At 34.0% G+C, this 25045-nt stretch overlaps 2 protein-coding genes and 1 pseudogene across 3 annotated transcripts in view; all 3 read right to left on the reverse strand.

Annotated features, from left to right (window-relative positions):
• The window catches only part of LOC102600281 (protein IQ-DOMAIN 14-like), a 3799-nt gene extending 2076 nt beyond the window's left edge, over positions 1–1723 (reverse strand). Inside the window, exons 1-2 of one of the 2 annotated variants that reach the window (XM_015312700.1) lie at positions 1317–1723; positions 30–320 (exon numbers count right to left, since the gene is read on the reverse strand). In XM_015312700.1, the coding sequence (XP_015168186.1) occupies positions 30–310 (281 nt within the window). In that variant the 5' untranslated portion in view covers positions 311–320; positions 1317–1723. Of the gene's footprint in view, positions 1–20; positions 321–1316 lie in introns of both variants that reach the window. The other variant, XM_015312699.1, reaches the window with a different exon arrangement.
• A 3751-nt stretch (positions 1724–5474) lies between these two features.
• LOC102577690 (hexokinase 2) lies at positions 5475–9961 on the reverse strand (the record flags this gene model as incomplete). Its single annotated transcript, NM_001287912.1, is given in 9 exon segments — positions 5475–6107; positions 6425–6506; positions 7317–7447; positions 7549–7647; positions 7753–7908; positions 8029–8103; positions 8535–8717; positions 8806–8956; positions 9637–9961. Coding segments are annotated over 9 exon segments (1491 nt in total). The 3' UTR covers positions 5475–5765.
• A 1989-nt stretch (positions 9962–11950) lies between these two features.
• Positions 11951–18511, reverse strand: LOC102600951 (nuclear poly(A) polymerase 4-like; annotated as a pseudogene).
• Between the last annotated feature and the right edge of the window lie 6534 nt (positions 18512–25045).

A 25045-nucleotide genomic window follows, 5' to 3' on the forward strand; every position in this document is an offset into this window, starting at 1 on the left:
CGCCTGCTTCCGTTGCGACGACCGCGGCATCTGCTGCTGCCGCAGTAGCTGCAGCCACCGCAATTGCGTGCTTACTCTGCTCCTTCTCATTCTCAGAAATGTAAGATCTCAGCCAATTAGAATCCACCGCCGGCACACCTCCCGGAAAGTTCACCGGATTCTCCCCAACACCCATAGATTCTTTAGACGACTTACCAAAACTCCATCTTTTCTTATCTCTCTTGTCGGATGAATTCGACATATTGTCTACATTTTCTTTGTCTTTCTTCATCCCAAGCAACCCTTTGAACCATCTTGAAGCTTTCCCCATTCTCTACAAACTGAAGAAATAATAAAGCCAATGTCACAAAATGTGATAAAAGAGAGATATATAGTAATAGACAGAAACTTTCAGAATCTTTACATGTTGCGAGCAACGAAGTGATGAGAACAGAACATTGCAGTGTGGAGGAAAAAGTTAATAAAAGGTGTCAAACAGTATATAATAATTAATACTTGGGTTAAAGATTGGATTTTTATTTTTTGGGGGAAAAAATTTCATACTGACACAACCTCGTGAAGAACTGAGAAACAAGACAAAAAGGTGTGGCAGCAACAAATATGTTTTAAAAAAAATATTAATATAATGGGGGCAAAAAAGATTGAACGAAACTTCACCACCAAACAAACAATAAACTACAGAACCAAAAAAGAAAAAAGAATCATTGAATAAGTTTGAACTACGATTTTTTAAATTGGTTCAAACTATTGCCTCCTCCTGCAGTTCAAAAATAAGGTATTATAACTTCCACCAGTAAGAAACTCAAGTAACTTACATAAAGCATAATCATTTACCTGCACCCCCAAACCCATTTCTTGGTCAAAAAACTCAAATTTAACAGACAAAATCATCAAAACTGCAAAAAGTAGCAATAATCACCAAAAATGCATGAAACTTCAAAAGAAAAACCAATCTTGTTAATTTTTCTCTATAGCCCACTGAATTAAAGATTTTTAAAAAAGAAACAAACTTTCTTCACTTTTTTTACCTTAATAATCTCAAAGATACTTTACTCCCTCTCTCTCTCTCTTTAACTTTCTGGAGCAACGTGAAATAAAATAAAAATGAAGAAATATTTCACCCCACCACCAAATTTTTCAGCGGCTGACACAACCCCCGTGAATTTGTTGTGGATATAACAGAGACCCATTATAAGGCTTTCTTCTTCTTGAGCTATTAAAAAGAAACATCCAAAACGGGATTTGCTAACAGACCCAAAAATGAATTTGTACTGTAATTTTTTCTTTTTTTCACTACCACCATTAAAAGCACTTACCAAAAATGTTAGCTTGAAATTTGATCACTTCAGTTGTGTACGAGCCAAAAAGGGTGTTAATAGAAAAAAGATCCCTCCGATATGGGTCTCCGTATCAGCAGCTGATTTTTTCATTGACTTAAAACGATTTGTTCAGAAAACTCTGCCATTGAAGATCTTCCAATGAGTTATTACTATTGGAAGAAACAGAGGAAATGGTGGGGAGAAAGCAGATCTCTCTGTTTTCTTTAAGTATATTTTTGGAAGCCGAGGAGGACTGAGAGGAGTAAAAATATCTAAGTATGAAAAGGTTTATATAATCACTCCAATTAATTCGATATTAGAACGTAATTAATTGCTTACTTGTTTTGACGTGGTATACAAAGGAGTTTTATTTTTTCAAATTTCCTACAAATCCGGGGATTTTGAATTAAGGAGCAGCCTATGGTATTAGGGGTTGTTTTGTAGCTCGTTTTGAAGCCACATATAGCAGCTGATTAAAATGTAAATTATTCACCTATAAAATTATGAAAAAATTATACATAATTTATTTTATTATATTTTTTAAAATTTTGAGCATTTGAAAAAATTACAAAAATTTCTACTTTACGTAATGAGTTGGATACATCACTTTATGCGATATATAGGTCGAATACATCATGTAAGTTAGATACATTATTTTACGCAATGTATCAGGACGTACGCTATTTATCAAAACTTTACTTTACGTGATGTATCGGGTGATGTATAGATTGGATACATCATTTTACGCATGTATCAGTGCATACACAATATGTCGAGACGTTGAGTGATGTATTCGAAACTGAGACACGATGTATCAGGACGTTGAGGGATGTATTCAAAATCGAGATGTGATTTATTGAGGCTTTTTGTGATGTATACGGGTTTCATCAAATTTAAAAGATTTTTATAATTTGGAAAAGAGTATAGATATGATGTAATTAACTCTTAATATTATGAAATTAGTGTAAAATCTACATAAAATTAATACGATAATATTTATGCTTTACAAATTCGCCTAACGAGTACATATATATAATTGAAGGCATTTATATATATTTTATAAATAAAATAACTAAACTCTGCATAAATTGTTTATTTTATAAGTAATAGTTATTTTATCTTCTATCCTCATATAAAATAATAGTATATATTTTCTCATAACATATTAATGCATCGGTTAATCGATTTTCTAAATTACAAACAATACTACATTTGTTTTATACATAAATAACTTTCATAACTAGCTATAGAACATTATACTTGATCCGCCCATCTTTACTTGTTCATTTTATTAAAAATAGTTTTCCAACAATACTTGTTTAGTTTAAAAAATTAAGAGATAATTTACATTTTGATGTCTATTTAACCCTTCATTATTAAATACTATCAATATCTAATACATTTTTCAAATGATTAGATTTAATAGTCCCTCCGATCATGTTTACTTGTCACACCCATTAAGAAAATAATTATTGATATAAGTATTTTACCAAACTATCCATATTAAATGATGTTTAGAACATGTTTGGCATTGTTGTTGGGAGACTAGAATTATTTTATTTTTTTGAGAAAAAACACTTTAAAAAAAATAATAATTAAGTGTTTGGCGAATCTTTGAAACTGCTTTTAAATGGAAGCAAAAACATGTTTTCTGCTGTTGGGAGGAAACTACAAATTTCTGCTTTTTAAAAAAGCAGAAGCAGAAAATTGTTTTTAAGACTAAAATATCACTTACATATATACATATTTATCAATGTCTCCCTTATTAATTAATTAACATATCTCATAAGTTTGGTTAATTTTCTTGAATTTTATTTTTTTATTTTTATATGATAATTTTTTATTTATTTATGTTTTTACATTATTATTTATATTTTATATTGTATATATTATTTTTCATATTATTTTAGAGAATTAGAAATAAAAGTAACAACAATATTTTTGCAGGATTAAGGAAAAGAGAAAAAGTAACACTTAAAGATTTAGACCCTCCAAAAAAAAATTAACAAATAACAAAAAATTTCTTTTCTTAATTTACGCATTATTTTATTTTAATTGGAATTTTTTAAAACTTTAGAGTATGATAACAAAAAAAAAAAGGATATAACTAAGATTGAATCCAAAAAAAATAGGTAACAAATAACAAAATGATTCCTCTTTTCAATATTTTTCAACAATATTTATCTATGTATAATATTGATTGAAAATTTGATTATGTACATTTTAATTAATTAAATTAAAAATGTAATTAAAGTGTCTGTATTAGATGTTTAAAATAATTTCTCTCTATAAAATAATCTTAATATCAAAAACACATTGATACTTGTCATTTTTCTTGATTTGACTCACAAAAGCATTTAAAAAAAAAAATAATTAGCCAAACACAAATTGTTTATCAAATACACTTTTTAAATTGATTTGTCAAAAACAAATTGTTTTTTTTTAAAAACACTTTTCTGAAAAGCTAATTAAAAAAACGCTTCTAAAAATAAGCAATTTTTAGCAGCAATGCCAAACAGACTCTTACTATTAGGTATTGAAAAATGATTTGGAGAATAAGTATTTAATACTGAAGGTAAAACATGGAAAAAATAATTATCTTTTCTTAATATATTAAAAGTGACGATTAAAAAGAAATTATTTTAGAAATAAATGACAAGTAAAAAAACGTAGGGAGTATATTCAAAGGTTAATATAATAAATATCTCTATTATTTATTAAGGTGTGTGTTAAAGCTAAAATAAATAATTATTATTGCAAAGAGGAAATACAACTTATATACCGAAGTTAGTACATGAATTATTTTTTACTAGTGTTACCAAACGATTCATTAGGGTCTGGATCAAAGTTAGAGATCTAGGTAATTTAAGCTTAGTCCAAATAATATATTTGTCTTAAAATTTAATCTAGTATTAATAAATTATTTTTAAGACTAATTTTAGAAGGCTAGAATTGTGAACTGATAAACTTTTAATTTACAGGTGGTAAAAATGGTAAGTTAGTTATGGTGGAAGTGGAACTCTCGATTTCTCAGACATAGTAACAGATAAGAGCTTATCTTTTCAAATTTCAAAAAAAAATCTTTCTTTAATTGGTTCAGATACTGTAGATCTCATGAACTGCAATCACCCATTATATTTTACTAATAATAGTAGTAGATTTGGACTTGTATTTGAAAAGAAGTATTTTTATATTATTCTATAATAATAATAATAATAAAAATAATAAGAGAGTGGCAGGTCAATTATCTAATTATGAGTATAAGCTTAAACCTTAAAGATATTATTAGTTGATCTTTCGTTCTTAATTTTCGATGGCGTACGATTGAATATCGTGTAATCTAATCTTATTAACCTTAATAGTAATTCTTACACATTAATATATATTTTGGTGCATACTCTAAAAAAGATAAAATAAAGTAGAGTTGTCTAAATCCATCCATTTCTTAAGACCCTAAAGGACCACAAATTATAACTTTATTTTTAAAGATGAAACCATAAATTTGGTTCAGCCATTAATCAATCGCTGTCTTTTTATTTATCTATAAATTGATAACAACTCCCACTATCGTTTACTTCGATGTTTGATACAGACTTAATATATCATGATTGAATTTGAGTTATATTAATTACCATGTGTATATGAACTGTGAAAGACTTTTTGCACTCTAATTTAAGTTGTCATATCAAAGGTCAATTTACTAATTAAAACTTCTATTTGATACTATTAATTTGTGATTGATCTAATGATATAAATTTATCTTTTATTTTGTGAGTATAGATGGAAAATGTAGCAAAACAGAAAGCATCAAAACCTACCATTATTTTTTGTTTTGATCCAATAGGTGTTTTTAGGACCTCTATAAAGAATAGTCAAAACTAATAAAGAATCGTTACACTTGAGCCAAAGGGTCCTTCAAAACACTCCTTGAGATAGAAATGAGGTTTACATAACTCTACCCTCGTGGAATTTTACTGTGTGTATGTTGTTGAAGCATTAGCAGACCGATGGTTTGAAATCGGCCCAAAGGTCTAAAGATGAAGAAGCAACAACAACATGGACAAGAGAGAGTTGCTTGGATAATAAGCACCCTCGTTCCATGTTCAGTTGCGGGTTTAACTAACATGTTAGCTAACCAGATAAGTCTAGCAATGAAATAATATCCCATTTTATTAAACCCTACAAAATTTGATTGCAGTAGGAAAACTAAAGACCAAAGGGGAGAATAAGCAGTGCTGAGTTTCATATAATTTCTTTGCACCCTTTTCCAGAAGAAATATGTTGGCATTCCCAGGAATAATATCCTAGAAAACCAAGTACAAATGCTGGAAATAATTGTTAGAAGAACCAAAAAGGAGAGAGAATCCAAAAAGAAAAGGCTAGAGAAAAAACATAATATAAAAGGTAAATGGAGTTTCCTCTAGCTAAATATCATTTTGATCACTCTCACTTGTCTTCAACATACACGGAGTTAGAGGCCGCAAGGAGTGCCGCGCCAATGCCAGAACCATCATTCGCGTGCTTGAAAACAATACTTGTGGCCATTTCCTTTCCAAGCAATTCAACCAAAGTGTTCTCCAAGCACTTACTGTATTCTGTATAATGTTCATACAATCCGCCATCCATGGCTACGACAATCTTTTCTGGACCACTTTCCCTGGGTGTATCCTTTCCCATCTTTTTGATAATGCCCAAGATCCCAGCTGCCGCAAGTCTGGCGCCACGTGTTGCAACAATATTACACAGCTCAACAACTAATCTCCTTGTCTTCAAGGAGGTATTGGATATCTGAAATACGATGAACAAAATATATCTAGTTTCAATTCATGTTGTATCATCATATCAAATGCTAACAAAAAAACTAATTGCTGTAAGGGAGTAAAAATCAACAATTTGATTTCCACTTCCTTGAGACCGAAAATTTAAATTTGATTCGTTGCCATCAGTCCTAATTAAAACAATTTCTCTATTTGCTCCAAAGCAATATGACCAAAGAAATGATACTGTGCAAACTTTTGTAGAAGGAATAATAGCCACACCACATCAAAAGGCATTTTTTCTCTTTTTTTCCTTGGGAGGTATTGATAAAGGGGAAGAGCTAATACCTCTAAGATATCCTTCAACTTGTCGCCAACCACTCTCAAATCAGAGGATGTGTCATGATGCATGGCAGACATTTCAGGTGTCCTGCATATATTTTTCTCAACTGTTATGAGAGCATCTGCTCGAATATAAAAAGGTAAACATGACAGATATCAAGCGGACAGCAAATGACTATTCGACTTTTGGTGCTAACAATATCACCTTAGTTAAAGCAATTATAGCTTGATTGTGTGACTGTAGCACATTTGCTAAAACAGCAAAGGATGTCATTAAAGAAGGGATATAATGTAGCACATTCTTTATAGACTGTGTTGCCTGAGAATTAGAAACTCACACAATCAAGTTATAATTGCTTTAACTAAGGTGATATATAGATAACTCTCATTGTTCAGTACTCTTTTTTTCTTTCTTTTTTTTGGTGAAGTTGTCAGTACTCTTTTTCTTGTCAAAGTTCCATTATCTGGAGTTGATTGATCCTCAAATATTATGGGGTATGTAAATAAGCATGCTTGCTCAGTAGCATATTAGTTATTGGATGAAATTATTTTCATTGCAACTTCAAAGCGAAAAATAAACAATAGGCTCAATAATAAAGTGGATAGGAGAGAGTGAAACATGTTACCAAGCAAGTCATAATAGACAATGAATTTGATATGAATTGTGAGTTGGGTATGGCGCCAAAGCAATTATGTAAAGCACCAAAAATGGAATGAAAGCTCATGAATGCATGAACAATATTACCATACTCAAGCTTGATCAACTGATAACCAGAACAGCAACAGAATGCAGGCAAATTTGTTGACCCGAGAAACACTGCCTAGCAGTTGTTTGGGCATTTAACAGTGTGTTTTGCACAAGAAGATCACTAATAACTCTATAGTTAGTAAGAAATACCTCAATATGAATGAATTCTTGAGTTTTGGAGGAACTTCCTCGCCAAAAATGCCAGCTTCTTCAGCCATTCTAAGTAGAACTCTGCGTAAAATTTCTCCCAAGTACATGCCAGAACATATCTTCTCAAATATCTGTCAGGATCAATAGATATCTCTCTCAGGTTTATCGAGTTAATTGCAAAATCGAGATTAGCCTAAATGAACAAAAGGTATACAAGTGGATAAGCAATTACCTGTTCACCAGGATTTAAACTATCGGTATCCATAGCATGATCGTACTCTGTCAAGGGAAGGTGGGAGGACCTAAAGTTACCCCATTCCATATTGATCACCTAGGAAGTAACATGAAAGGACTTCAACAACTATTCCACGGTTGATCACCAAAAAAGTGAAATAGAGTCAAAACAAGATCAATAGTCATTGAAAAGTTCCCAAACCATTTCTCCAGATTTAGGCAGAGGACCGTGCCATTTGGGAATTGCCTGAGCCCGTTCCACATATGCTGCATTGGTCCCAGTACCTAATATCACAGCAATGGATACATCCTTATTGGTGAATCTACCACCAGCCAATGTTCCAACAGTATCATTCACCTTTCATCAACAAGTAACTCAAAATCAAACTTTTACAACTAAGCTAGGTAACATACATACAATTTATTCAAGTGCCCTTCAAAAAGAGTGTTACTACTGAGCAACATCAAGCAAACTTACAAGCGCTGAGACCCTCATATCAATTTCTCGTTTTTGCATTGCTTTTGTCAGTTCTGCAACAACATCTTTGCCAACCTGTCACCCAGTAACTGTGAGAGCTTATTTTTCAGTTCATTAAATATAATAAGACAAAAAAAACTGAGAATAAAATTACAATAGATTAACATAGTTAATGTAATGGTTTTAAAATCAACTGCTGTAACTTGCTTGAATTTACTTCTCTTTGATTGGAAACAATGTGAGTACCATCAAAGAATACATTACATTCAATGTTTCAAATAACAAGAAACCAGTGCATCAAAAGGTAAGCATGGTTGATGTCGTGCTCTATCATCAAACCATTAACCAAAAGAAAGGTCAAGTTCTCCAAAACCAAACGTCTAGAACAGGAAAAGCATATAAGTGATTCAAATTGAAAGTATCTCAAAGTTGTCTTTCCGACAAATCAAACTTCAATTGCCTAAGAAAAGCAACAAAGAAGATGTAGTTGGGAAGGAAATGGATACCGTGTCATCAATGGAGAAACCTTTCGTCCACCTGATAAGAGTTCCAGAATTGATTGAAGTTTGCATTATTGGGAACGAGAAGGTGAAGCCTAATTCTCTCTGCCTACCAGGAGGTGGATGAAACTCTTCTCCTTCTTCAGCTACGAATTTTGCAAGTTCTGCCGCAATATAGTCAAAAAGTGCCTGAAACATATGAACTTCAAAAGTTCAAAATCCACGCAAAACTAAATAACAGAAAAGGGAGCAACATCTTGAGTGGACAAAAACTTACTTCTGAAGTTCCAACCATCAAATTTGGAGGAATTGATGCCTCCGCAAATTCTTGATGGATAATGCCACCATCTTTTCCCCCCAATTGCACCCGCAATACTCGAAAATTTGTTCCACCAAGATCCAATGCATAAAAGACTCCTCCTTCATCGCTAAATACAAAATTTACCAAAGAGAAAAATATTAAAATATTTACCTTTAACCAATGACATAGTACGATCATAACACGATGTATAATTAATTCACCCCTCTCCACAAGATAATTCTTAATAAAGTTTAGAACTGTCTAAAAGAACAGTCCAACAAGCATAGAGAGAGGGATTAAGCTGCAATGCATTGATCATATCATCATAAAGAAATTAACTTTTGACCATATAATCAAAAGATAATACATTCGACATGAGATTTGACCCTGGAATACAATCAAAACCAGGTCATTTGAACTGGAGCAGCAACCTATACACTGCACCATATTCAGTTCTGATGCTACGGATGGAATTCAAAGAACCTTCGTTTTCTGAACATTGTTCTAGATTGAGTAGCTTGTTAGAGCACACAAAACATGTTAAAGCAAGACCAGAGGAGGGTCTTATGAATTCCGCAATACAAATTCAGGTAATCAATATCTACATAGCATAACTCCCAAGCTTAAGCATACAAATTAAATCATAAAGAATTAACCTTTCAAAACATTTCATACAGTCATCAAACGATTTTAATCATTTCTCGTAACATAACAAATAATCCTAACATTTCCCCCAATTATGACTTTTTAAATACATAAATTCTATTTCAAGAAAGAATAATTAAATAATTGAGAGGAGTAACGAACCCAGTAGGGAGATTATCGACATAGCTAATAAGCATCTTGAGCTTGCTGCCGCCTTCAGAGGCGAGTCCGGCGTGCATCTCCACCGTCATGGCATCAGCCACTTGCTTCAGTTTGCCATCTGGGGTGGCACATTTCTCCTCGAATTCCTTCAGAATTGCCCTGGCACGTGCCCATTTGCTCGATTTACCCATGCGGTGGCGCATGATGAGCGCCGCCACAGCTACCGCCGCCGCTGTACCTACCACCACGGCACCCACCGTCGCCTTCTTCATCCTTACTATCCGATTAAGGAAAAAATGATTAGAGAAGGGGAATTGGGATTGATTAATTAAGGATTGTTATTACAGTTATAATAATTTTGTGTTTATGTTCGTTATAAATAAATGAGATGAGATCAAGATTATGTATTGATTAATTAATGGGAAAAAAAGTGAAGAAGAAGAAGGAGGAGAAAAAGGGGGAAACTATTTTTAATAAAGGTGAGGGAATGAGGGAAAATCGGCAGTGACAGATGAAGTACCCACCCTTCTTCAGACACATATGGATTTCACTCCAACATCATCAATACGTATATTACATCAAGTCCTTTCATTGTAAAAAATTCCATTGGGCATGTACAAGAAATTCAACCATATTACTCCCTCTGTTTCACAAAGAATGTTTTAGTTCGACTTGACATAGAGTTTAAAAAAATAAAAAAGACTTTTAAATTTTGTGATCTTAAATTAAAATTATGTCAAATGTACAAAATTGTCCTTTAATCTTGTGGCCTTAAACATGCCATGTGGAAAACTGAAATTAAAATGTTACCAAAAAAAGGAAGAGTTCATTCTTTTTTAAACAGACTAAAAAAAAAGGAGATCATTCTTTTTGAAAATGAGGAGTAATATTTTGGTGTATTTAAGATTATAAGATTCAATTTTTCTTTTTTTACTGTATTGGTTTTGTATCAATCTAGAATGAAACAAGTAAATTAAAACAAAAGATATAATACATAAACATGACCCTTAACTTGGCTTCAGCGAACAACTATGCTCTCAAACTTTGAATGTGCACAAGTAGGCACCTAAACTTGTATAAAATGGAACAAGTAGACACAAGTGTCCTACATGGCACAATACACGTAGGATGCCATGTAGGACACACAATTGTCATGTAGGGTGCCATGTAGGACGAATGTGTCTATTTGCTCAATTTTATACAAGTTTAAGTGCCTACTTGTGCACACCCAAAGTTAAAGATCATAGTTGTCAACTGACGTCAAGTTAAGGGTTATGTTTATGCATTATGCCAAAACAAAAAAAGTACTATAATAAGTTTTTTAAATCAAAATTAATGATTCAATGATTGAACTAAAAAAATAAATAAATGTGAGCTCTAACTTATGACTTTTTGGCTTAATTTTAATATTTTACCTTAAAATTAAGTGTTTGTAAACACTTATTTTAGTGTGTATTCTGTTATGTGTTTGATTCTTTGGAGTATGACCTAAATTTAATCATCAATCTCTATCTATTGAAGGCATAGGGGCATGGCATCACCCACCCCAGTTTTAATGTTTTTCACATTTTCCTTGATTGAGATTCTTTTTTTTTGTTTTTTATTTTTAAAAAAGTGCGAGAAGAAAATCAGTTTTAGGAACTTGTAATATTTGTGATATCATCATTACTTTTATGACATTTAATTCTATTTTTTTTAAATGCCTCTCTATTATTTATGATATCTTCATTACTTTTTGTATTTTTCCTTTTAATTCTGATTTCGATGTGTTGCTTGCCCTTGTCTTTCATCTACCCTCTTCAGATCCTATCCGTGGAAAATTTTACTGGTAAACCGCCATATCATCAATAGACAGCTTTGACCACACGCAGATTATACTGAACCAATTTACAGTTGACCTTTCATAGGCACCATCAATTTTTGCGTGTTCCATCAACCAAATATATTAATTCAAATTTCAGTCGCATCTTCGCTGGTTGTTATCTCTATTGATTTAATATTGTGAAAAAATAGATTTTCAGATTCTATAAACTGTCCAAGTTACTAAAATAGCATGTAGTCGCATTAAAATGAAAAGAAAATTATTTTAATAATTTAATTATTTAACAAACAATAAATGAGCTATTAATGGAAAACAGTTTTCATGATCCTAAAGACATCAATTTCCACAGAGTATCTTTCAGAAACGGCCTCTCTACCTGGTAAAATTTGCGTACATTCTTGCCACCACAGACCGTGGGATTTCACGGGATATGTGGTTGTTACAAACATCAAGTACCAATGACTAATTCACACGCACATAGGAAACAGAAAATTGGTAAAGATGGAGAGACTGAAATATGGTGTCATTAATTGTCATCGGAATACAAATACAATTAAGAGACTGAAACCGAGTACAATTGAGATTTTCCATGACCTATAGATCTATTGAATGTAGGAAGAACAATCTTCTTCAGCAGTGTCCCTAGTGTTTTTTTTAAAAAAACATAAACTGAACTGTACAGGAGCCCACAGGACCGTTCTGCCTGGAACTCTCCGCGAAATATCAGGACTCTCTCTCTCTGAATGTTAGAAAAAACATAGAGAAATGACAGCCAACAAGTAACATCATACTTACCGTGTTGAGTTGGCTTTTCATCCCTCAATGCCATGACTCCACTTCTTTCAAGCTGTTGATGTAACACTCAACCTACAAGACAAACCATAAAAGAGAACCAAAATACAGCGCCTTTAAAGACAAAAGGACTGATATATAAAACAAAAAGTAAGTGCAAGTATCAAATCGTGAAACATGCCTTGTAGAAGATTTTTGTACAGACTCCGATCCAATGCTATCCGGAGATGTTAACACTCCACGAGCAGCTTTTGGCTTCATGAAACACAAGAGAATAGAACTGGTCAAAGTTATGGCAAATGCTAAGAATGGAAGTATAAATTATAAAAATCAATGACGTCAGAAAGATAAAAGAGGCAAAACAAACTGATTCAAAACCTCTAACTCCCGCAACGCATCTTCAAAAAATCTTGAACCATTTTCACATACATTATTCAACAGTGACTTGGACTCTGCTCTGTATAAGTCATCCTGAGAGGAACGGAGAGAGTTGCAACCAGTACTGCCCGCTGCATAACCATCATGGCAGAGTCGGAGCAATTCATGTGCAGAATCTCCAGAGGTACCAGCTTCGACAAGGCTTGTGACACCACTAGACTGGTATACACATCCATCTGCACTTTCCGCACATTGTGCTCTTCGTGACTTCCTTTGTTCACTATAAACATCTTTGTCCGGAATAGCAAACTGCATCTTATCATTCGTCACATTATTTGAAATTTCTTCACTCTTTCTCTTCCCTCCAGAAACTGTTGAGAAACGCTGTTGTAACAACATGCCACTTTTCTGACCAACAATAAGTTCAGGCGACGGTGATTCCCTTCTTGGAGGGCTAATTGATGGTCGTTTGTCCAAACTCTGCTGACTCTCTTCCACACCTTCAAGCTCTCTTTTCCTTTCCAAACCTCCTCTTTCTCCGGATCTTGACCTAAAAATACCAGAGACAGGCTTCTCTCCCAGCTGCCCACTCATTAGCCTTGGTGTTTGGTTTCGTTTATAACCATCTGATAGAACATAAGAGGGAATCTGCTTTCTACGAACATGGGACACAAACATTTCCATTCCTGGTTTCCAATACATATACATGTTTACTTGGTGTCTAAACTCATCAACTGTCCCACGGATATCAAACTGCTGACCTTCTTGAACCAACTCCCCTGGCCTCCTTTGCAAACCCATGAAGAAGGCACGATGGGCACACTGTTTGGACGGGTCCACATACTCATGAGGATAAGGATGGCACTGCAATTTCCCAAATGTGTCCCGCTCTATCTGCAAGGATACAACAAGAATTATAAGTAAATGGTAAACATCTGCTTCACTTGCTACCTTCTCCTTTTTCTTCCGTAGAGGCTCAAATACAAAGGAACCAGAGCCTCCTGAGTATCACTTATTTCAAAAAGTATAGATGTTACCATCAAAGTAAGCTGCCTTAACCGGGATTCGACCCAGCCTCTCCACACAAGTAAGTCATCATCATCAGCGGCAACTATGTCAACTTGCAAATAGTTCTTGTAGTTTTCGAAGAAAGGATACTGCTCAAACAATGCAGTCCACCGGGCTTTACTGAGGTCAATTTCCTGATATGGAAAAGCAAAAGGAGTAAAAGCCTGTACTAGCTAAATACACAACATAATGTACATAGGGGAATAATTCATACCTGACATATGTTGTTACCAAATTCAAATTATTCTGTCATAACACGAAAAGTACTTGCAGATACATTGTAGCTTGAGTTCATGCAAGGATAGGCAGGTGTAATAATTGGCATCTGATGTGTCCGGTCCCAAGGATTTTTACGTGGATCCCAGATAGAAAATCCAAATTCTTTATCCTCTATCTGACAAAGCATCACAGGATTTGGCCAGCGCCATTGTGTATATACGCGGAAAAAACGAGAAACCAGCATACTCAGAACAACATTTGGATAGAGTTGGCAAACCCGAGCAACCAGAAGAGCCCAGTTAACTCCACCAAGAAATCCAGTCACCTAAAAAAGAATCCAAGACAAACAGGTCATAGAAAAGAGCAAACATTAATTAAGCCGAGTGGAGGGAGTAGGGAAAAAAGGTGAACCTACATTTGAATAAACACCACGCTGTTTAGCCCAAAACTTTAAACATCGAAGTGTGATCCGGAAAAACTACATTGCAGAAGACAAATGAGATATTATTAGCAAGATCTAGAATATTGAAAAATTTATTGGCCTTTTGTTTCCTTTTTGGTTGGGGACCATCACCTCAATATTTGGAACATCTTTAAGGATTTTATCTGCTACCCTGCAGCCATTAAGGCTCCTTACAGTTGGCTCATCAACATTGCACAACACGGATTCACTGGATATGTCCAAGTCCTGTCGCAAGAAGATGTTAAAGGAAACATCAAGCATACTACTATTAGTGGTCTAAGCAGCTGATTGATGCCATAAATTGAATGTCAATTCCAGTTTGAGAAAATAGAGCATTCACGTATCCCAGTCCTGTCTGGATCCCATAACTTGGTAAGCTCCAGGAATGGTCAGGTATGCCATGAATATAACAAATGAAGAAAATAAAAAATGTAAAAGCCCTGGATCCAGAAAGAATTAAGCTGAAATTCACATTGCTGCAGGTGAAAAGGAATTAGCATCCGGAGTACAAGCAGAAGTCTAAGAAAAAAATCAGGGCCTTTTCCAGAACAAATGTTGGTGTGGGAAAATAAATTTCTTCTGAAGCAAAGTTTGATCTAAAGAAAAGGTGTCCCTTATAAGGAGGATGCCAAAAGGAAATGAGCAGCTGTCACAAAGAAATAACACTTACATCTGGCACAACCAAAAGAGAAATGCTTGCATAAAGAAGATCAATTGAGATCCCATCAAACTTAAACTTCATAACAGGGACATGTCCATCTGGGATTGGTTGTAGTTCAGTAACTTCTTCCCTCTCCACCAAAATATTTTGCAATACAAAAAAGAAGTCATCCTGGCAAACAAGGTTGATATTAGATGCAATATAAAATGGCCAACTGAGACTTGGAAAGAAAACCAGAAACCAAAATGACCTCTCGGTTCACATAGGATGGTCCAACACATAAGGTATCTATGTCAGCTCCAGGACCATGCACCTACAAAAGAAATCTTATATAATTAGTCAAATAGAGTTGCTAAGGGACATCAAACATTCGGTCATTCCCCGCAAAATGTAAAGCTTAATAGTAAATAATTGTAATTACATGTGTTAAGGAAGCATGTGCAGCTTCAAGAACACAAAGAGCATAGAGCACTGCACACCCACCCACCCAACCCATCCATCCAAAAAAATGAACTCTTCCCAATGACAGGCGCCAACTGAATGTTTTTGAGCAAAGAGCTCCTGTAGAAGAATCTATCTTAATGAAAAACAACAGGAAGGACAACTGAGTGAAGTTATGTTTGGGTTGAAAATTGAGAATAGTAACAAAAGGGAGAATTGTGTGAAACGATCAGTTTGGTTACAAATGCAAATACAGAAGTCTGAAGAACAAGCATAATGCATGAGGTGCATCAATTTAGGACCAGAGACACAAGCCTGTTTTTGGATACTGTTCTAATTTTTGTGGCATATTAGTACCACTCTGACCCAAAAACTGTAACAATTTAAACCAACTGTTTCATGCTTGCATACAGTTAATTTCACACCTTGTGATATTATAACACTAAGGACTTCGCTAGGTGGCACGGTGAAACAACTTTCCGACTATTTCTAGATCTGCAATGAAATTATTTGTCATGCATATCTAAGCAAAACATTAAACTTATACTGTTCAAGAAGGGAACTTCAGAAAGAAGCTGCTTACCCCAAGTCGATAAGAACCAAAAGTTAAAATGACAGCATTTGCATCCTCAACCATCTGATCATTGTACCCTCTCAGTCGAGTAAGATCTTTCACCCAGTCCTTCACAATCTGAAAAGGTAAAGATCCAAAAATGTCACTAGACTGGATTGAGACAAAAATAGAAACGAAATTTATGAAATGCAAAGGAAAAGGGAAGATAACAAGCTAAAAACTAAGACTACTCCTTCCATTCTTTCTTCAAGACATTTGGGGGTAAACCGAAAACAAAATTCTATTTTAATTTCCTTTACTAACCCCCAAAAAAAAAAGTATAGGAGAGAAATAGTCCCCCCCCCCCCCCCGTGATCCTCATTCCTTACCATCAACTAAAGAATATCATTTCATTTCCTTCATCTTAGTATTTAAAAGTGTTGTGAAAGGTGATCGTCTCTCACCATGCATCGCCTACAAGCTTTGTGGCGAGGCGATTTTCAAAAGGCGACGCTGTGGCAAGAAAAACATCGCCTTTTGCATTCTCTTAAAAAAGAGGCGACCAATTTAGGGTTTTAAAAGTTGAAAGGTAATTTTAGGGTTCTCTTTCCAAATATATACAGTTGCACTCTTAGACTGCAACTGCGGCTCCAACCCGTTGACACGACAAGACTTCTCCAGCAACCAGCCAAATTTTTCCGGTGACTCCTAAGTCCAACCAATATGTATTCCTTCTTTACTTCTTGTTCTTCAGACTTCAGAGTTATTTATACCTCTGTGTTTTTTCTCGCTGTTTTGACTTTTGTTCTGATTTTCCTCGTTCAAGTTCTAGACTTCAGTATGTACTATCTATTTCAGTTTTTGAATTGAAATATTTGCTAATATGTTATTGCTATTGAGATTTTGATTGTTTATATATGCAATTAAATATTTTAATTTTTTGGTATTTACTGGCGTCGCAAGGCAGATCCTTGTCGCCTTTCGTTGTCCAAAACACTGGTATTAACCTATGAATACTACTGAGTAAGGCAAAAAAAAAAGTAATTAGCCCTAGAACGGCCTAACATGAAAGGACATCCACATTGACATCTTTTTGTTCATTGAGATCAGGGAAACAATCCCGCCACTAAATCGGAAAGCAGGAAACTTTGGAGCAAATAAAACTGAAAATATTTAGTGATCAGATATTACACTGCTGAGTTAGAAAAGAGCTACATTTAACACATCAAGTGTTACTGCAAATTAGTTACTAATAAACTAGTGCCGAATCAGAGACTAAGAAATCCAAACAGGGAAAAACAAGGAAGCATCAAGTGGATGGTCAACAATTAATAAACGCAGGTGAATGGGGATATAATATTTTCTATTTCACGAAGATAAAAGAAATTCCCAAAAATACACAGCAATGATCAGTTCTCTCTTTGCTGAAATCTAAATCACCATCCAATATTGACCAATCCAAAGTGTATGCAGTCACCATTCACAGCCTACTCATTCCATGTTCAGACTTCAGAAATTACAACCGCAAATTGACCCAAAATAGTTAGGTCGGCTATATGAATTCTCATTATCCATTTGGACAATTTCAATTTCATTGCTAGAACACTTAAAAAATTCAGGAGTCATTGAAACTCCAGCGTCTCTAAATCATATGTTACTTTATATCCAATGCCTTAAGTCTCAACCAGCATCCTAATTTTTCTGATCTCCCGGAATTCCTCCTAATTGTTTAGTAGTGTAATCACCAAAACATAAAGGAAAAGAGAAATTACCTGCTTTAGCTGGCAGTGAACTCCTTCTCTCTTAGCAGCCTCCTCAGCGCTTTCATAGAGTCCAGCACCGACCAAGAACTAGAATTCACAGAGTCATCATATACTGAAGCACAAAAATCAACATAGTAAACAAAAAGGAACCTTAAAGATCAAACCTTTTCCAACTCTTTGGTACGCTGAATATCAGCCTCCATAGGTCCTGCTAGAGACAAGGGTTTCGTTACCCCATACTCCTTAGGCAGTGGAACCTGCTGGGTCGGTGGCAAAGTAATGGAACAATTGGAAACCCCCATCACTAAACAGGACAGAATTAAAAAACTTGTTGTGGTAGTTCAATATAAGGACCAAAGATTCAAACTTTATAAAGGAAATATGGCGATATTAACCAAGAAACGGATCGGAAATTCGAAATTCAAACTCTTATAGAAGCAAAAGTTGAATTTTGGGGGAGACCCAAAAGATAAAAGGGCAACAAATATGAAGAAAAGGGTATTTCTTTACTTGTAAATACCCATATAAGGAAAAAAAAAACACCGTAGATCTAAAACCTGAAGAAGGAGAAGGGTTTGTTCCTTTGGGGGCTATAAAGGGTCGGAACACGTTCACATTACGAGTTGGGGTAGGAGAAAATTGAGGATATGATTTGTTTTTCTTTTTTTGTTCCACAAAGGAAAAGCGTGTTTGATATTTTGTAGGTTTTCCACCAGTTGGCAACTCTTGGACTTTCGTTAGTGGCAAATTTTGAAATATCAGAATTATCACATTTACTTGTTTGAATTTTGAACTAATTTTAAGTTGTTTTTTTAAAAAAAAAAATATTATAACTATTTAAGTGATGAGATAATAGTGCAGTTCACTTAAATTATGACAAACTAGATGGATTTTTTTTTTTTTTAAAAGTGCCTATTTTTTATTTCTATCTTAATTGAAATAAATTATCTACCAAATATCGCAATGCTAAAAACTTTATTCTTTAAGCTAATTTCTAAATGTATCAAAGTCCACCTATTTCATTGCCCCCGACTGTTTCTCGTACCTTTATTGAAGTAGACACCGGCGGGGCATTAGTCAAATCAAAGAACATCACTTATAACTCATGATCATATCAAATTCAAAAAGCCATAGATGGCACCCGTATAAATGAGCTTGACTTAGTGAAATTTTGGAGTTTAATTGTGAATTACGTGAAACCATTTATTTATTCGTAAAAGTTTTGTAACCTTTCTTAAAGGTTAGATAGCGATAGTCTCAGCCCCAAGGAAAATTGTATGGCTGGAGCCTGGAGGTATGAAAAATGTGCCACAGCTTATAGGTTTATTTGCAATAGCACTTCTGGTTTTATCTTTCTTTGAGATTTTATTGCTCATCTGGCCTACTTTAAGGAGTTTGGGGTTTGTTCAAGGTCCTTTCAATGGGTAAAGTGCACAAATATCCACGTATAGAGTCGTTATTTAATTTGTATTCGCTTTATCATTATTTATATGTTTATCTTCTTTGGAAACAATTTGAATTAATGCGATTGAGGTTGAAAATCGCGTATATTTCAATTATACATGACTAAAGCATTGTGCCTGACGACTATCGTAGTATTAACCTTATACATGTAGTTTCTTGCTTTTGATATTTGTTACCATATATTGTCTATTATGTTTCAATTTTCATGTTATTTTGTTGTAATTACTGGGTTTTTTTTTTTTCTGAATGCTCTTATACCATTCTCCTTATTAATTGAAATGTGTTCGTCATTGTTTTTCCTTTTTTCACAACTACTTTGATTTGCTGCACTTAAGTCGAGGGTTTATCATAAACAACCTCTCTTTTTCCATGAGGTAGGGTTAAGGTTTGTGTACACTCTACTTTCCCCAAATCTCACTTGTGAATTACACTTGTATGTTGTTGTTGTAAGTTTCATATATATATTTTAAAAAAACAACAACAAATTTCAATCATCAATTTATCAAAACAACAAATTAAAAAATCTAATAGATTCATTTAATGACAACGTACTTAGTGTAGTCCCATAGAGTGAGGTCTGAAGAGTTAGAATGTACGCAAATCTTATTTGTTACCGATAGGCCGTCGGCTCAACGACTACACCAAATCCCAATGTATACAAAAGCAAGGGCACCAAAAGTTCATGAATCATGAAAATTTTGTTATACCTGTCTCTTTCAAACAAATTTGCTTCTGTATCAGTTCATCTGTCAAGCTGTGCACCAGGACAATCATACACTGAGATTAATGTAAGGATGATTTGCTCAATGTTTGAAACTTCAAATTAGAAAAAGAACAAATCAATGTCATTGCAAACAAATGTCCCATAAGGGATCACAGGTCCTAGTACATCACCAAAACAAGTCATCAACAAATTTATTCAAAACATAAAATTAGCTAGATTCAACAACACATGAGGTACCATGTATAAACTTATTCAAAAGTACATTTATTGAGGTGAAGTTAAAAGACTGCATTCTGGTGAATCTTCAATTATGCTCAAAGTATCTGAAATTTTGAGAAAATAGTTTCTCAACTTCTCTAGCTCCGTACGTGTAAAGTTTTGTAATTGAACTGATCTCTTCAACTCATGACTCGAACATTTCCAAGCTAGAGATGCACAACAAGGTTTGTCATCTTCATCAGCAGCAGCATCTCGGTATGTAAACTACAAAACCAGAGAAAACCACAACAGGAACAAAGGTAAAAGATGTGTTCATAAGCAACCGATCATAAAACCAATATAGAAACGTGTTGGTATTAGCTTATAAATAGAGTGAATATAGAAACGTGATGTGCTCATATAAGTTTCTTGAGTTGACTGAATACATAGAATTTTGTCTAAAAATTATATAGATAAAAACTTCAAATAGCTTACAAGAATCTTGTAACCTCATTAATCCTTACAAAAGGCTCAAAATAACTAGTCCTGTAGGTATTTCACATAAGCAGTTTGTGTTAGGTCTTGGAGATAATGGTCTGAAACACACCTGAAATGTCACTTCTTTACAAGTTTCCTACCTAAACTATCAGGTGTTTGTGTTTCTTATCTGAATTATCACCAACTATTTATCAAAACACACCTCGATTAGTATCTATGTGTTTTTGACCATTATCTTCAGGTGATACTTCAAGTGTAGTATTTTTTTACCATTATCTCTAGGTTATGGTTAATTTTCTCATAATTGGACTGTAAACAAAAGATATTGAACCAATCATGAAGGCTGCTTTGTTACTAAAACAATGAATCAAAAAGGAAACTAATTGCAAAAAAACTTTAGAGATAAAGCATAAGGGTGCGAGAAACCTTAGCCAGTGCCTTTGAAAGATAAGCATATTACCTTGATCAAGCTCTGTATGCTTCGACCCTGATCAACAGATAGGGTGTCCAGTTGAGGAAAAATCCAAAGCAAACTATCAACAACGTCCACAACTGAATAATTCGTCCTATCCATAGTTTTTATATGTATATGCTTAGTACCATTAAGTGGAGGAACCAAGTTTTCTCTCATATCTTTCGGTATAACTATCACCTGCTCAAACAAATAATAAGAACAATGAGAAATCCAGAACAACTTCTTCTGGCAGGGCAAGTAGTCAATTTGCTGAACGTACCTTGTCAGAGTCGCAACTTAGTGTAATAGCCCTGGATTTATTAAAGTTACCAATAGACTCTGTGAGCTTGGAGTACCAATCAGTGTCAAGAGCTTCAGGATCTGGGATTAATTTGATCATAACCTCCAGCAATTGCGAAACTTTCAGTTTGAATATAGGCGAGGGTTCAAAATAGTCCAATAGTCCATCTCTTCCATGACGAATGTCATAGGAGAATCTTAATAAGTTAGGAGCATCATCCATATCAACAGCAATCAAATGAGAGCACGCGACTACTTTCAGAAACTTAACGCTACTATTTGAAATCTTCACGAAGTTCAAGGACTGACAATGATCTAAATAAATGACTTCCAGGTTCGGTAGATTTGGAAGGAGGCTCTCTAACCATTTGTCATTGACAGCCACAGCAGTGAGCTTCAAACACTTTAAGGATTTGCAAGCAGTTATCTCGATTACACGTAGGTCCAGATTAAAAGAACTAATATAAAGGTCTTTAAGATTAGGTGCTACAATATCAACCTTCTTGAATTTAGGAGGGCAAAATTTCAACTTTACTGTCCTTAGTTTAGGCAACGTTCCGGCAACTTGTAAACTGATTAATCCATGAAATCTCTTCAAAGACAAAACTTCTAAATCACTACAAATTGCATATATAGCTTGAAGTAATTTCTCGTCCAAAAATGAGTCCTCGAGGTGCAACTCTCGTAGAGAATAAAACTTAACGCGATGATCAGAGGGTAGTTCGAGCTTAAATCCGCGTAAGCTAACCACATTTAATGATTTGGCAGCAAAAATTGCTTCAGGAAACTTGTTGTGAGTGTATACGCCTACATCGATGAACAACTCTTTGATATTACAGGTTATAAGTACCTTAATCCAATCATCCAGAGCTTTAAACCGATAATTTGGTAAATTAACCTTGAACCTTTTTATAGAGATGTTCTGGTTTAGCCGATTTGCTAGAATTAGATCCACAGTGTTTTTGGACTTATGTAAATAATTATCACCAAAATCTAAGGAGGAAAGGTAAGTCCAAATACTATTCCAAACCTTTGACAATGTACTCGTTTTCGCAGCATCTTTAATGTCAAGGAAAGACAGAATGTGATCTAAAACTGGCTCTGGCAGCTTGGAAATTTGATCTGTCTCTTCCATTACGAGCAAATTGAGGTTCCTTCCATCACTATTTGTTACAGAATTTCTAATTTTCACGAAAAAATATCAAAAAACAATAATAAACAGAGACCAATCTGGGGATTAATTACCTAGTTTTTGTATAAGACGCCGATATCCCTTCATGATGTTTGTGTATATAGAAAACTGAAGTTTCTGCTGAGTGAAATTGGCAGGAGGCAGATGGGCTAATAATGGCTTCAGTAGTTTATAGGACTTTCAGTTTGCCAATTCAGTTACATTGATGCACTTATTAGGGCTAATTACAAGTATAATTACCAAATTATATCCACTATAATAGTAAATTCATCACGTTATATAAGGTAGTTGAATTTTACTTATTATAACGGTAAATCATTAAATTTTACTTACTATAACAATAAAGTCATTAAACTATTTTTCGAGTCAAAATAAATGGCTAAAGTGTATTGCAATGTCGATTACATGTTCTCCTAAACCTAATTACTCAGACCTGAATATTAATGGAGAGATTTATCCTTTATTATTTCATCAATAATACAGTGGCGATAGATCGAGCTGTACTAAGCGACGTACTAAATTTGTTACTTCTTTAGAAATTTTCGCGATTAATGATTAGACATGCAAATTAGAATTTTTATGTCTTGGTTAAGGAAACACATTAATAACTCGATCAATTTTTTGCATCGCTAAGGGGCGCTTGTGAGAAGTATAAGCTTGTGCTTTGATTCCTAAGTGATTTCATTCATTCAATTCAGTTTTAACAACAATAAAAACATACCCAGTGAAATCCGACAAGTGATGGTAAAATATACGTAGACCTTACCACTACAACAAACTTGTGAAGGTAGAGATATTGTTTCCGAAAATCCAATTTAGTTTTAAATCACTCACATTCATAGTTTTCTTCACTAGTTCACTAGAAGTGCTCGTTTTCTTCCTAAAACTAGTATGATTGTGTGCTCAATTGTTTACTTTGTGACAGTTTTCTTTCAATAAGAAGAAATACTGCTGGTAAATGATGTTGCTCTAATTCTTCAATATATTATCAAGTGTTTGTCATTACTAAAAATAATGAAAAAATCCACGGACAGAAAAACGACGAATAAGGTGGATCCAGAAAAATCCAGGGAAAATCAACCCGGTCTGTTTTTTTTTTTTTGCACAAAAGCTATTATTTTAAAGGAAACCAACACAGGTCTTCGGTGTTTTAATTAATTTTTTAACAAAAAACGACAGACATGGATGATATTTGAAGTGCAAAATTACCGTTTAAGAGTATAAATCAAAACGATGAAAATATTTTATCAAAGAGCATAGGTAGTCGAGTGGTAAATTGTTCAAAGTGGAAAAAAAAACATAGTCCATTGGTAAGAAACAACAATGCGCATTTATCCTTGTATACGCAAATGGTTTTGTAACAATCTATAATGAGATATAAAATTATTTAAATGTTAAAAAAGTATTATAAGGGATATTGTCTATGCCATAAATCACTACAAACAAAATGTACATGTGGGTGGTCTTAAACTTTTAATCTCGCTTGTTTTATAGGCAAAATTTCAAGTTTTACAAGAAATATATGGTTTTTTTAACTTGAATGTTTGCCCATGAGACAAAGATAACTTACAGAAATTCCACTAGTTAAGAAACTAATTACTTAGATACACATTAGTTTGCAATATTATTCTCAGGTTTTGGTGCGTTCAAATACGTTTAGATATAAGTATCTTGGTAGATATGGGATCAAAGTTAGGTGTAATTTATACTAAATGCACTATATCCCAGTAGATTCACACGTATTTAAGATACATAGACAAATGTAGCTTGCCTCCCTTCCATCTCGATCGCTCGTCACTCTCTATATCGGTATATGGTATTCTAAATGTATACGAATCACCCAGATACATGTATATAGTGTGTATCTAGAGTGATTCACATGTATCTAACTTGAAATCTAGGATAAAATTATTAAATAGTGAGATAAAATGTAATCTTTTCAAACTGTATGAAAAAATAGTAAATATGATAGGAATATTTGTGTAATTAGATAGTTTCTCAAAAAAAAAAGAGAAGTTAGGTTGGAATGTGTGTTGGGCGTCTATACTGGGCCAGCGCTTGAATGTGCTTTGTTATTATAAGATATGGCCCTTTAAGTTCCCGTCGTACTTCGCAAGCCTTTAAAGGGCCATTTTTTTATTTTTGGAATTTTCACATATAACAGACACAAAATTCATATTTGTATGCTATAGCAAAGTTTGCATAATTGCGCTTCATAGCAAACATATATATGTATAATTCGCTATACATATACAAAAGAAAGCAGTTGTATACAAAAGATCAATTGTATAATTTGTGTATGTATAAAACGAGAAAGAGAGAAAGGCAAAAGAAAACTGGGCAGAGAAATATTTATATTGTATAATTATAAGTGTATAGGACGAAGATATATATATGTATTTGCATGTATATATACAAT

The sequence above is a fragment of the Solanum tuberosum genome, unplaced genomic scaffold (genome assembly GCF_000226075.1).
Source record: "Solanum tuberosum cultivar DM 1-3 516 R44 unplaced genomic scaffold, SolTub_3.0 scf00215, whole genome shotgun sequence".
In the NCBI taxonomy this organism is placed as follows: Eukaryota; Viridiplantae; Streptophyta; class Magnoliopsida; order Solanales; family Solanaceae; genus Solanum; species Solanum tuberosum.